General features: G+C 35.4%; 4 protein-coding genes across 4 annotated transcripts; all 4 read right to left on the bottom strand.

The window, feature by feature from the left end:
• Positions 1-459: 459 nt before the first annotated feature.
• Positions 460-1,440, bottom strand: LOC140279619 (olfactory receptor 1C1-like). The gene has a single exon (XM_072374774.1). The coding sequence runs from the start codon at positions 1,438-1,440 to the stop codon at positions 460-462; it is 981 nt and encodes a 326-aa protein (XP_072230875.1).
• Positions 1,441-4,561: 3,121 nt separating this feature from the next.
• LOC140279688 (olfactory receptor 1C1-like) lies at positions 4,562-5,539 on the bottom strand. The gene has a single exon (XM_072374848.1). The coding sequence runs from the start codon at positions 5,528-5,530 to the stop codon at positions 4,562-4,564; it is 969 nt and encodes a 322-aa protein (XP_072230949.1). The 5' UTR covers positions 5,531-5,539.
• Positions 5,540-7,717: 2,178 nt separating this feature from the next.
• Positions 7,718-9,882, bottom strand: LOC140279279 (olfactory receptor 1E16-like). The gene is made up of 2 exons (XM_072374404.1): positions 8,971-9,882; positions 7,718-7,762 (listed from the first exon to the last, which is right to left on the bottom strand). Exons 1-2 carry the CDS (start codon positions 9,880-9,882, stop codon positions 7,718-7,720), a joined length of 957 nt encoding a protein of 318 aa, XP_072230505.1.
• Positions 9,883-12,885: 3,003 nt separating this feature from the next.
• LOC140279783 (olfactory receptor 1E16-like) lies at positions 12,886-13,854 on the bottom strand. The gene is given in 1 exon segment (XM_072374954.1): positions 12,886-13,854. A coding segment is annotated over 1 exon segment (969 nt).
• Between the last annotated feature and the right edge of the window lie 29 nt (positions 13,855-13,883).

Here is a 13,883-nt window from a genome sequence, read left to right as displayed (position 1 = left end):
CAACAACAAAACCAACGAACCCCCATCTGTTACAGAATGGCTCACGAGGTGGTGGGCAAGATAACTTAATTTCAGGACAAGTTCATGCTGCTGAGGTGCTGTCAGTCTAGGTGACAGCAAGAAGAGAGCCACCAGACTGCAAGCTGAAGCAGCTATTTCAAGGGGGAGAGCACAGGTGTGTCCCATCCTACTAACAACCCTCCTGCAGACAGATAGAGAAAAGCAGTAGTAGCAACAAGAAGAGCTGATGCAAGGGGGAGGGGTCGTCACAATACAAAGATTGACTTGATGACAATTTGCATTAATTTTAAGTTTGTAATCACCTCTTGAAGGATGTGATTTTCTTAAAGACAAAGAAAAGTTTTTCCTTTATTTGGATAATACCCTTTACGAGTTTTCATTTTGGTTTGCTGTCTGACCTGAATGATGTGACCCTAATTTCATCAGCAGCTATTCTGATCACAATTTCATAGATTTTCTAATTGTTATTTTGGATCCACTGATTTTTAATATTTTCTTCATTGATACTTTGATTTCTTGTGTCTGCAGAACATAAATGATTGGGTTTAACATGGGAGGAAAGACCGAGGTCAGAGACAGGTTTAAGATCCTGTTATTTGGATGAATTTTTTCCATCAAGGTGAATGTAACCAACAGTGGGGTGAAATAGACTACCACCAATAACAGATGAGCTATGCATGTTTTAAAGGCCTTCATTCCTTGGTGAACTGTGGCCAGTTTAGCTAATGTATAGCCAATATAAAAGTAACTTAATAGGATAAAAACCAATGGAATCCAAAAAATAAGAACTGGGTAAAAAAAACTAATTACATCATTGGGAAAAAAGTCATTGCACGCAAGCCGATAAATCTGACCATGGTCACAGAAATAACTGTTAACAACCACTGAATTACAGAAGGAAAGTCTTGTAATAAGACCAACTGCAATTAGAACAGCAATGATAACAAAAATCCAGAAAGAGGTAATCAGAGAAAACATAAACCTGTGGGTCACCTTCGCTTGGTAGTGAAGAGGATAGGTGATGGCAACAAGTCGATCATAGGCAAGAGCAACCAGGTTAAAAGATTGCATCGAAAGGCAAGTGTAGCAGAAAAAGAGGAATGTCAAGCAGTCATTGTAAGGAATTAGGTTATGGTTAAACAGAAAGATGTCAAGAACCTTCGGAACCAGAGCGGAGCTACCAAACAGGTCCACAAATGCAAGGTTAAAAACTGCAACATATTTAGGAGTTCTTAGGTTATGATCCAGATATATTACAGCCATTACAGCTGTGTTTCCCAGCACTGACACAATGTAGACAAAGAAGAGAAAGACATAGTAATATTTGACATTAGGTATCCCGATAAATCCTTGTATAATGAAATATGGAGGACGCACAAAAGTAATATTTTTTCCTAGAGCATAGTTAAATAATTCCATTGTTAAACTCTTTCAAGCTTTCAGTGTCCACAGCACGGTGAATAATGTGTTGTCCTCTGTCAGTCAGCACTTTGTTATGTAGCTGGAGAGATGGAGGTGAACTCTTCTCCAGAGCTCATGTACCAGTGCTCTGTCAAGCTTTAAATGATCTGAGAGGTAGTCATCAAGCAGAGCAATGCTACCCCCTCCTCTGCATGTTAGAGCATCATTGCCTGTTCCCCTGTGTGTATCATCATCAAACAACCCTATGTCAGTTAAACCTAATCATTGCAGTCATGGAATAACACGATCTTAGCACAAGCCTACATAATACCTATTATATTTTTGTTTTAGTTAGTTTGTTTTTTATATTGGTTCTTATATTTCAGAGTTCTGATAAGCTGTATGTTTAAACTCTGGTTTTGTATAAAGTTATCATTGGGGAGATAGTAAATCAAAGCATATTTCCTCAGCTATAATAGAGAAACAGAAACTTGGTAATACAAAGATGATTAGACAGCAACCATGTCAGGGATTTTGTAAGGCTGTGCTCAGACCCAGTGCTTTCTGCACTATAGGTGGTCGTCTCCTGGCATTTCACTCAATACTGAGATCAGGCTAAATCTTCAGTCTTCCTTATTTTATTTCAGAAATGAAGACCTGCAAAATGAATGGCCCAACCATCAGTATCAGTACCCCTTCAATATCTTGTCAAAAGTATGTTGTGGCACATGACAGAAGATGTGAACTTATGTCATGGTTATGTGGTGGTTAGCACTGTCGCCTCACAGAAAGAGGGTTCCAGGTTCAATCCCCACCCAGGACCTTTCCGTGTGGAGTTTGCATGTTCTCCCTGTGTATGCATGGGTACTCCAGCTTCCTCCCACTGTCCAAAAACATGCATGTTAGGTTAATTAGTGTCTCTAAAATTGTCCTTAGGAGTGAGTGTGAGTGTGTGTGTGGTTGTTTGTCTCTGTGATGGACTGGCGACCTGTTCAGGGTGAACCCCGCCTCTTGCCCGATGACCGCTGCGATAGGCTCCAACCCCCCCGTGACCTGACCGACCGATTAAGCGGCTATAGAAAACGGATGGATATTTTCTTTATTAGATATTTATTTTGTATTAGTATAGTTTAAAGGATTTGTGCTCAGAAAGGAGGAAAAACATGTCAAATGCTGCTTTTCCTTATGTAAGTAAGCATGTAGGTAAGCTTGTTCCAGCAGTCTAATCTAAGTTTAATGTAACAAAGACAAAGAGAGCAGAACTGATTTTGCCCTGAACCCTTTGTCACACTCCTTTTCAATCACTCTGACACACAATGCAGAAGAGAATGCAACGAGATGGAAAGCAGGTTGAAAAGCATCTTTACCTGAGTAAAGATGGTGCCAGAAAATTGAGCCATAAATAAAAACATGCCCAGAATTGGTGCATCAAAGTGCCTCAAAATGACAAAGCCTTTGGTGTTGCTGCTACATCTGCTGAGGATGATGAGGATAACAGGCATCCAACAGAGAACGGGCCCAAGGTTTAAGATAGATGAAGATGGCAGTCAGTGAGGTTGACTATATGGCAATAAGATTAGTAAGTGAGGTTTTTCTGTATTTCTACAAAAGATGAGCAAGGCTCAGCTTAATTTCAGTTATTTGTCCATGAATATATTAATTTTTAGCCACTTTTACTTCTTATTACATTTAAACACAGAAACAATGAATTGGAAAAACAACATTAAGCTTAATCATGACTTTTTAATTTAGTAAAGGACTTGAACATTCTGACAAAATAAACAAGTGCAGGTGACTTTACTGTATATTACATATAGCTATACTGTGGGGAAAAATATATTGTTTAGGCTTGATTACCTTTTTTGCCTTAATCTGTTTATGAAAACATTCTGCCCATATGTGGTCCCACATAAGTTTCCGACTGATTTTGTATCAACTCTTAAACCTCAACACTTAATTTCATCTTTGGCACCATATGAAATCCTTTTAACACATGCTGTCATCCTCACTTTACACACTATCTTAATTATACCTGATTCAAAATCAAAGAATCAATCAAGTCAAGAAAAAAGTATTTTATTTAAAATAGTTTATTTTCTTGTTGTTTAGTTATTTAAATAATCTCTGAAATCAACTAGCAATAGTCACAGCATTTTTAGCATATGCAGTTCCACAGTAACTAATTTCACAAAGAAGCAGAAGCAGTTTGAGGAATTCAAAGCAAGAATCACACAATTGATTTTGTTTTGTGTTCTTACAAACTTTCATATAAAATACAGTTAATTTATATTATTATAGTATAGTATTATACCTGTATTATGGTATGTCTGTTTATACATGGCAAAGTACTGTGAGAATCTAGTTTTAAGTTTAGAAACTTTTTATTCATTGAATTTCTTTCCTTAACAAAATACAAACTAATATGTGAGATAATACTGCAAATAAAAGGTAAGAAACACTAGCACTGACAATTATGATCACTTTTCTATTGTAATCAGGTATCCATCATCAGTCTGTCTTGTGTTTGCAGGAAACAAAAAAGAAAAATAATTAGGCCAGAGACATGACACATTTAGATACACATTTGTTCTTAAGCTAAATATGATTGTCACTTCTATTTAAACAGTTGCTAATTGCCGCAAGTTAAAGAAAAGCTCTGGAAGTATTAAAGCCCTCAACTATCTCTTGAACTGTGGAAAACTCAGTCAAAGCATCACAAATACAATACAAACATAAATAAATGATGTATGAGATAACAAAGTAAAAGTTATAACATTGGAGCTGAGTTAGCAACAACTAAACATTAGTAAAATTAAGTTACTCATGCTACGAGGCTTCTCGCTTTACTGTTAGTTACTATTAAAGTATAATTTGTCATTTCTGAGCTCAGCTGAACATTTCATTGAAGTCACTGACAGACATGTTTATTCATAAATCACATTACTTGTCAGCCTTTTTTTTGTTAAACATGACATATCTATAAATTTTTGCTAATGCATGTTATAACAACATGTAAAAACTGTAACAGAGGGTTTAATCTTCATCTGTTCTATCTGGAAGTGCTTCCTTTACAACTGGAATTAGATGCAAAGTAAAACATGCCGCAATTACAGATTCAAAAATTCTCCCAGACCAGATCTCACTTTACCATGATTTTGGATTGCCTCCTGATTTGTAATATTTTCTTCATTGATACTTTGATTTCCTGTGTCTGCAGAACATAAATGATTGGGTTTAACATGGGAGGAACCACTGAGGACAGAGACAGGTTTATGATCCTGGCATTTGGATGTATTTTTGCACTCATAGTGACAGTGATTAATATTGGGATGAAATAGATTGCCACTAATGAAAGATGAGCTGTACAGGTTTTAAAGGCTTTCACTCTTTCTTGAACTGTAGCTACTTTAGCCAAGGCATGGCCAATATAAAGGTAACTACATAAGATGAATGTAATAGGACACCAAAGAATGAGAACTGGCAACAAATTGCCAATGACTCGATTAGGAGTAATGTCATTGCACGCAAGTTTGTATATCTGACCATAGTCACAGAAATAGCTGTTAACAACCACAGACTTACAGAAGGAAAGTCTTATAAGAAGACCAACTGCAATTAGAACAGCAATGATAACAAAAATCCAGAAAGAGGCAATCAGAGAAAACATAAACTTATGGGTCACCTTCGCTTGGTAGTGCAGAGGATAAGTGATGGCAACAAGTCGATCATAGGCAAGAGCAACCAGGTTAAGAGCCTGCATTGAAAGCCAAGTGTAGCAGAAAAAGAGGAATGTCAAGCAGTCATCATAGGGGATGAAATAGTGATTAAATAAAAATATGTCTAGAACCTTTGGCACCAGAGCAGAGCTACCTATCAAGTCCACAAATGCAAGGTTAAAAACTACAATATATTTAGGAGTCTTTAAGTTATGATCCGAGTATATTATAGCCATTACAGCTGTGTTTCCCAGCACTGAAACAATATAGACAAAAAATAAAAACACATAGTAATACTTCATGTTAGGTATGCTAATAAATCCACTTATTATGAAATATGCAGGACGCACAAAAGTGATATTTCTTCCAGAAGCAGAGTTGAATAATTCCATTGTGCGCACGTATTCGGTCTGAGCTCTGGCAGCAGTACTGCACATGTCAGTGCTGTGATATCATGTATCGTCAGCTCTTTATTAATTGTTTTTCATACCTCATTTATCCTCACGTCTGATCCTCTGAGTGTAGAAAGCATCAGGGGGGAAAAACAAAGGTTAAAACAAACTGAAACTATTGTATTGTTGCAATATACGTATATTTAAAGTACTCTGCAAAAGTTTTAGGCAGGTGTAAAAAACTGCTGTAAACAAAGAATACTTTCAGAAATATAAATAATGATTGTTTATTTTTATCAATTTACAAAATGCAAATTGAGCGAACAAAAAGAAAAATCCTGCCCTGATCTCAACATCATCGAGTGTGTCTGATTCACTGCATTTTGATGATGGATGAAAATAAATGATTAACACTTCCATTTTTGAAAGCATTCTTTGTTTACAGATTTATTTTTCACCCCTGCCTAAGACTTTTTCAAAGTACTGTAACTATATGTTTAACATTTTCCAATGCAGTTTGAAAGCTTGTAGAGCCACATATGTTTTAATGTAAGTTATATGGTATTTCAGTAGCTGACATTTCAAATAACCCACTGTTTAATGAGAAAATGATTTCAAGACTTGCCGTTTTTAAGTTGTTCATGACTATTTTTCAGCTTTTTTAAATACCTCCTGTCAATTTAGAAATTAGTAATTTTTTGGTTCAGTTGAAGTTTCTTAGATAGCCCAAAATCAATGACTTTCCTGTGTTTGTTGGAAAACCACATAAATATGTACATACATAAATTGTTCTCATACAATTAATATTTAGCTGGCAGTGGTGATCCACACATTACGTTCCACTTTATAGCACTAGCTATATATTAAACTTTTATCATTGCTGGAGCTCCAAGATACAAGTATTTATATGCAGTTGCTCTTTCAAACAACTATATGTATCTGTGCATTTTAAACATTTAATAAGCCTTGCAACCTTCCACACATTACAAACAACTTGACTATAAACATAAATACATCTCGATTGGTTATTCATGTAATTATAGCCCTAGCAAAAAATAAATACTAAGACGCCTTGCAAAGCGAAGCACGTTTCACTTAACCACATTAAATTCATAGAACATTTTAGAACATGCCACATCGTTAATTGTTGCTACAATGAAAGCTAAGTTTTCCCACTCATACTTCCAAAGTCGTCTGTGCCTGCAGATGTGGCCTGTCGGAACAACACACCACAGTCTGTTACATTCTGTTTGAACAACAGGTGGAAATATTCTTTCCACGTGACCTCTTTATAACCTAGAGTCAATTGCCCTTTTTAAAGATGTCTGCATGGCCCTGTTTGAGTGTATTCTGAACTTTATGGGTTTGCAAAGAAGTAATGTCAGTTCAAGTCATAAACATATTAACGCCATTGGACTAGAAACCTTCACATAAGCATATTCATTTGGTTTCCTTGTCTCGTTTTATCACACAAGTAAAAACAATATCAATATCTTTGTCACTTCAAACACTGCAAAAGACATCTGTACTGTTTGAAAGTTGTTTCTCGGTTATCTTTTGAAATCTTTCTAAATTCAGTAACTGTTTATTTGAAAGTTATTCCCTCAACAGATACAAGCTTCATGCATGTGATCACACCAAATATAATGGGTCAGAAACACCAACAGACATAGAGAGGTGTGGTTTCTTCTTTATTGTTATCTTGGAGTGCATTTTAAAAAGATTTCTCCAAGGAACTTTGGTTCACTCTGTTTTTTATGTAGAAATAATTGTGCTGAACACAACAGAAGATTCAGCTTCATGATCATGACATTTAATTATATCCATACTTTAAGTAAAGTAAACAGAAGTAAATGTCATGATCATGAGGAGGACATAAATCATTGCTAATTTAATATGAGCAGTGCAGGTTTTAAAGGTCTCAGGTGTTTCTTGAACTGAGGCCACTCCAGTCAAAGCACAACACATACATTGATAACAAAATAAGATGAAATAAAAACTATAAAGTTGAAGGCAAATTAGCAACAACTAAACATTCATAAAATAAAGTTACTAGTGCTATGAGGCTTCTCGTGTTAGTTTTTTTAAATATCAAACCTTAAAGGGGAACTCCGGTATTTTTAAACCTAGACCTTATTTCCACCATGAAATACATTTATCTACTCACCGAGAAATGTTTATCACGAGTTATCTAAATAGCTTCCGAAGGACGCCGACTTTCGCCAAACTGTTCTCGGTGAGTAGATAAATGTATTTTATGCCAGAAATAAGGTCTAAGTTTAAAAATACCGGAGTTCTCCTTTTATTTGATTTCATTGCAGTCACTGACAGACATTTTTTAGTAATAAATCACATCACTTGGCAGCTTTTTCTTAATTTCATAATATTGTTTTAAGCTCTCGTGAACAACATGTACAAACTGTAACAAAAGTTTCATCCTCTCTACTTGGAAGTGCTATCTTTAACTGGAATTAGATGCAAAATAAAGCATGCTGCAATTATATATTTTACAGTTGTCCATGACCAAATCTCACTTTACCATGATTTTGGATTGCCTTCTGACATGTAATATTTTCTTTACTGATACTTTGATTTCCTGTGTCTGAAGAACATAAATGATTGGATTTAGTATGGGAGGAAAGACTGAGGACAGAGACAGGTTTATGATCCTAGCACTGACAATTATGATCACTTTTCTATTGTAATTCTGATGTGCATTCTAGTCCTGAGCAACGTTTTCAGGTATCCATCATCAGTCTGTCTTGTGTTTGCAGGAAACAAAAAAGAAAAATAATTAGGCCAGAGACATGACACATTTAGATACACATTTGTTCTTAAGCTAAATATGATTGTCACTTCTATTTAAACAGTTGCTAATTGCCGCAAGTTAAAGAAAAGCTCTGGAGGTATTAAAGCCCTCAACTATCTCTTGAACTGTGGAAAATTGAGTCAAAGCATCACAAATACAATACAAACATAAATAAATGATGAATGAGATAACAAAGTAAAAATTATAACATTGGAGCTGAGTTAGCAACAACTAAACATTAGTAGAATTAAGTTACTCATGCTACGAGGCTTCTCGCTTTACTGTTAGTTAATATTAAAGTATAATTTGTCATTTCTGAGCTCAGCTGAACATTTCATTGAAGTCACTAACAGACATGTTTATTCATAAATCACATCACTTGTCAGCCTTTTTTTTGTTAAATATGACATATCTATAAATTCTTGCTAATGCATGTTATAACAACATGTAAAAACTGTAACAGAGGGTTTAATCTTCATCTGTTCTATCTGGAAGTGCTTCCTTTACAACTTGAATTAGATGCAAAGTAAAACATGCTGCAATTACAGATTCAAAACTTCTCCCAGACCAGATCTCACTTTACCATGATTTTGGACTGCCTCCTGATTTGTAATATTTTCTTCATTGATACTTTGATTTCCTGTGTCTGCAGAACATAAATGATTGGGTTTAACATGGGAGGAAACACCGAGGATAGAGACAGGTTTATGATCCTGGCATTTGGATGTATTTTTGCACTCATAGTGAAAGTGATTAATATTGGAATGAAATAGATTGCCACTAATGAAAGATGAGTTGTACAGGTTCTAAAGGCTTTCACTCTTTCTTGAACTGTAGCTACTTTAGCCAAGGCATGGCCAATATAAAGGTAACTACATAAGATGAATATAATAGGACACCAAAGAATGAGAACTGGCAACAAATTGCCAATGACTCGATTTGGAGTAATGTCATTGCACGCAAGTTTGTATATCTGACCATGGTCACAGAAATAGCTGTTAACAACCACAGACTTACAGAAGGAAAGTCTTGTAATAAGACCAACTGCAATTAGAACAGCAATGATAACAAAAATCCAGAAAGAGGCAATCAGAGAAAACATAAACTTATGGGTCACCTTCGCTTGGTAGTGCAGAGGATAAGTGATGGCAACAAGTCGATCATAGGCAAGAGCAACCAGGTTAAGAGCCTGCATTGAAAGGCAAGTGTAGCAGAAAAAGAGGAATGTCAAGCAGTCATCGTAGGGGATGAAATAGTGATTAAATAAAAATATGTCTAGAACCTTTGGCACCAGAGTAGAACTACTTATCAAGTCTGCAAATGCAAGGTTAAAAACTACAATATATTTAGGAGTCTTTAAGTTATGATCCAAGTATATTATAGCCATTACAGCTGTGTTTCCCAGCACTGAAACAATATAGACAAAAAATAAAAACACATAGTAATACTTCATGTTAGGTATGCCAATAAATCCACTTATTATGAAATATGCAGGACGCACAAAAGTGATATTTTTTCCAGAAGCAGAGTTGAATAATTCCATTGTGCGCACGTATTCGGTCTGAGCTCTGGCAGCAGTACTGCACATGTCAGTGCTGTGATATCATGTGTTGTCAGCTCTTTATTAATTGTTTTTCAAACCTCATTTATCGTCACGTCTGATCCCCTGAGTGTAGAAAGCATCGAGGGGGGCGGGGGTTCAAACAACTGAAACTATTGTATTGTTGCAATAGGCAGGTGTAAAAAAAAACCTGCTGTAAACAAAGGATACTTTCAGAAATATAAATAATGATTGTTTATTTTTATCAATTTACAAAATGCAAATTGAGCGAACAAAAGAAAAATCCTGCCCTGATCTCAACATCATCGAGTGTGTCTGATTCACTGCATTTTGATGATGGATGAAAATAAATGATTAACACTTCCATTTTTGAAAGCATTCTTTGTTTACAGATTTTATTTTTCACCCCTGCCTAAGACTTTTGCAAAGTATTGTAAATATATGTTTAACATTTTCCAATGCAGTTTGAAACTTGTAGAGCCAAATATTTTTTAATGTAAGTTATATGGTATTTCAGTAGCTGACATTTCAAATAACCCACTGTTTAATGAGAAAATGATTTCAAGACTTGTCGTTTTTAAGTTGTTCATGACTATTTTTCAGCTTTTTTAAATACCTCCTGTCAACTTAGAAATTAGTAATTTTTTGGTTCAGTTGAAGTTTCTTTGAAAGCTCAAACCCAGTGACTTTCCTGTGTTTGTTGGAAAACCACGTAAATATGTACATACATAAATTGTTTTCATACATTTAATATTTAGCTGGCAGTGGTGATCCACACAATACATTCCACTTTATAGCACTCGCTATATATTAAACTTTCATCATTGCTTGAGATCCAAGATACAAGTATTTATATGCAGTTGCTCTTTCAAATAACTATATGTATCTGTGCATTTTAAACATTTAATAAATTTTGCAACCTTCCACACATTACAAACTACTTGACTATAAACATAAATACATATTGATTGGTTATTCATGTAATTATAGCCCTAGCAAAGATTAAATACTAAGACGCCTTGCAAAGCAAAGCACGTTTCACTTAACCACATTAAATTTATAGAACATTTTAGAATATGCCACATCGTAAATTGTTGCTACAATGAAAGCTAAGTTCTCCCATCTCATAATTCCAAAGTCTTCTGTGCCTGCAGATGTGGCCTGTCGGAACAACACACCACAGTCCCGTTCACAATCTGGTAAGATGATTGCTACTCTGTGTCATCTAGGTTCTCAGAGGACACATATGCACAGGCAAGGGAATTAGTGTACCCTTTTTTTATTTTCATTGGAGGAGAGACAATGACAGATATGATGGAATTTGTTAGAAAATTTCATGTTTACATTCTGTTTGAACATCAGGTGGAAATATTTTTTCCACGTGACCTCTTTATAACCTTGAGTCAATTGTCCTTTTTAAAGATGTCTGCATGGCCCTGTTTGAGGGTATTCTGAACTTTCTGGGTTTGCAAAGAAGTAATGTCAGTTCAAGTCATAAACATGTTAAGGCCATTGGACTAGAAACCTTCACATGAACATATTCATTTGGTTTCCTTGTGGTCTCGTTTTATCACACAAGTAAAAACAATATCAATATCTTTGTCACTTCAAACACTGCAAAAGACATCTGTACTGTATGAAAGTTGTTTCTCGGTTATCTTTTGAAATCTTTATAAATTCAGTAACTGTTTATTTGAAAGTTACAAGCTTTCAACAGATACAAGCTTCATGCATGTGTTCACACCAAATATAATGGGTCAGAAACACCAACAGACATAGAGAGGTGTGGTTTCTTCTTTATTGTTATCTCGGAGTACATTTTAAAAAGATTTCTCCAAGGAACTTTGGTTCACTCTGTTTTTTATATAGAAATAATTGTGCTGAACACAACAGAAGATTCAGCTTCATGATCATGACATTTAATTATATCCATACTTTAAGTAAAGTAAACAGAAGTAAATGTCATGATCATGAGGAGGACATAAATCATTGCTAATTTAATATGAGCAGTGCAGGTTTTAAAGGTCTCAGGTGTTTCTTGAACTGAGGCCACTCCAGTCAAAGCACAACACATACATTGATAACAAAATAAGATTAAATAAAAACTATAAAGTTGAAGGCAAATTAGCAACAACTAAACATTCATAAAATAAAGTTACTAGTGCTATAAGGCTTCTCGTGTTAGTTTTTCTAATATCAAACCTTAAAGGAGAACTCCGATATTTTTAAACCTAGACCTTATTTCTGGCATGAAATACATTTATCTACTCACCAAGAACAGTTTGGCGAAAGTCGGCGTCCTTCGGAAGCTATTTAGATAACTCGTGATCCATATAACGGAGTATATATAGTATATAAAGTATTGGTGAAATAAATGTTTATGTTTATGTATTTAGCAGACGCTTTTATCCAAAGCGACTTACAAATGAAGATTTAACAAGCTATATAAAGCTAACAATAAACTACATAGAAGGAACCCACTAGTCTGACTATGTCAGGTGACAGAGTAGAGATAGGGTGTAGGCATAGAAAGAAGTGCAGAAAAATAAAGTGCAGAGATAGAGGGGGTAGGGAAGTACAAGGTAAGTGCTAGGACAGGAGATTTTCAAGAGCTTCTTGAAGATAGACAGGGAAGACAGACAGACATATATAAATAAAGACAGATAATGCCTTATTTAGAGGCTGCATCGTCTTTGCCCCGTTCACTCCATTATATGGATCGCAAGTTATCTAAATAATTGACATTTCTGAGCTCAGCTGCACATTTCATTGCAGTCACTGACAGACATTTTTTATTCATAAATCACATCACTTGGCAGCTTTTTCTTAATTTCATAATATTGTTTTAAGCTCTCATGAACAACATGTACAAATGTAACAAAAGTTTCATCCTCTCTACTTGGAAGTGCTATCTTTACAACTGGAATTAGATGCAAAATAAAGCATGCTGCAATTATATATTTTACAGTTGTCCGTGACCAAATCTCACTTTATCATGATTTTGGATTGCCTCCTGACATGTAATATTTTCTTTACTGATACTTTGATTTCATGTGTCTGAAGAACATAAATGCTTGGATTTAACATGGGCGAAAAGACTGAGGACAGAGACAGGTTCATGATCCTGGCATTCGGATGTATTTTTGCACTCATAGTGAAAGTGATTACGATTGGGATGAAATAGATTGCCACTAATTAGAGATGAGCTGTACAGGTTTTAAAGGCTTTCACTCTTTCTTGAACTGTAGCTACTTTAGCTAAAGAATTCCCAATACAAATGTAACTGAACAAGATGAATGCCAGTGGAAGAAAAAGAAAACAAATTGGCAACAAATTGCCAATAACACAATTTGGAGTAAAGTCATTGCACGCAAGTCGGAATATCTGACCATGGTCACAGAAATAGCTGTTTACAACCACAGACTTACAGAAGGAAAGTCTTGTAATTAGACCAGCTGCAATTAGAACAGCAATTATGACAATGAGCCAGAAAGAGGCAATCAAAGAAAGCATAAACCTATGGGTCACCTTCACTTGGTAGTGCAGAGGATAGAGGATTGCCACCACTCGATCATAGGAGAGAGCAACCAGATTAAGAGCCTGCATTGAAAGGCAAGTGTAGCAGAAAAATAGGAATGTCAAGCAGTCATCGTAGGGGATGTAATGGTGATTAAATAAAAATATGTCTAGAACCTTTGGCACCAGAGCAGAGCTACCTATCAAGTCCACAAATGCAAGGTTAAAAACTACAATGTACTTTGGTGTTTTTAGGTTATGATCCAAGTATATGACAGCCATTACAGCTGTTTTTCCCAGCACTGACACAATGTAGACAAAGAAGAGAAAGGCATAGTAATACTTCATGGTAGGTATGCCAATAAATCCACTTATTATGAAATATGCAGGACGCACAAACGTGATATTTTTTCCAGAAGCAGAGTTTAATAATTCCATTGTGAATTTATTGTTGCACCTATTCTGTC

This window comes from Leuresthes tenuis, unplaced genomic scaffold, assembly GCF_036924035.1.
Source record: "Leuresthes tenuis unplaced genomic scaffold, fLeuTen1.0.hap1 SCAF_21, whole genome shotgun sequence".
In the NCBI taxonomy this organism is placed as follows: domain Eukaryota; kingdom Metazoa; phylum Chordata; class Actinopteri; order Atheriniformes; family Atherinopsidae; genus Leuresthes; species Leuresthes tenuis.
The sequence above is the reverse complement of the archived record's forward strand: the minus strand, read 5'-3'. Positions and strand labels throughout refer to the sequence as shown.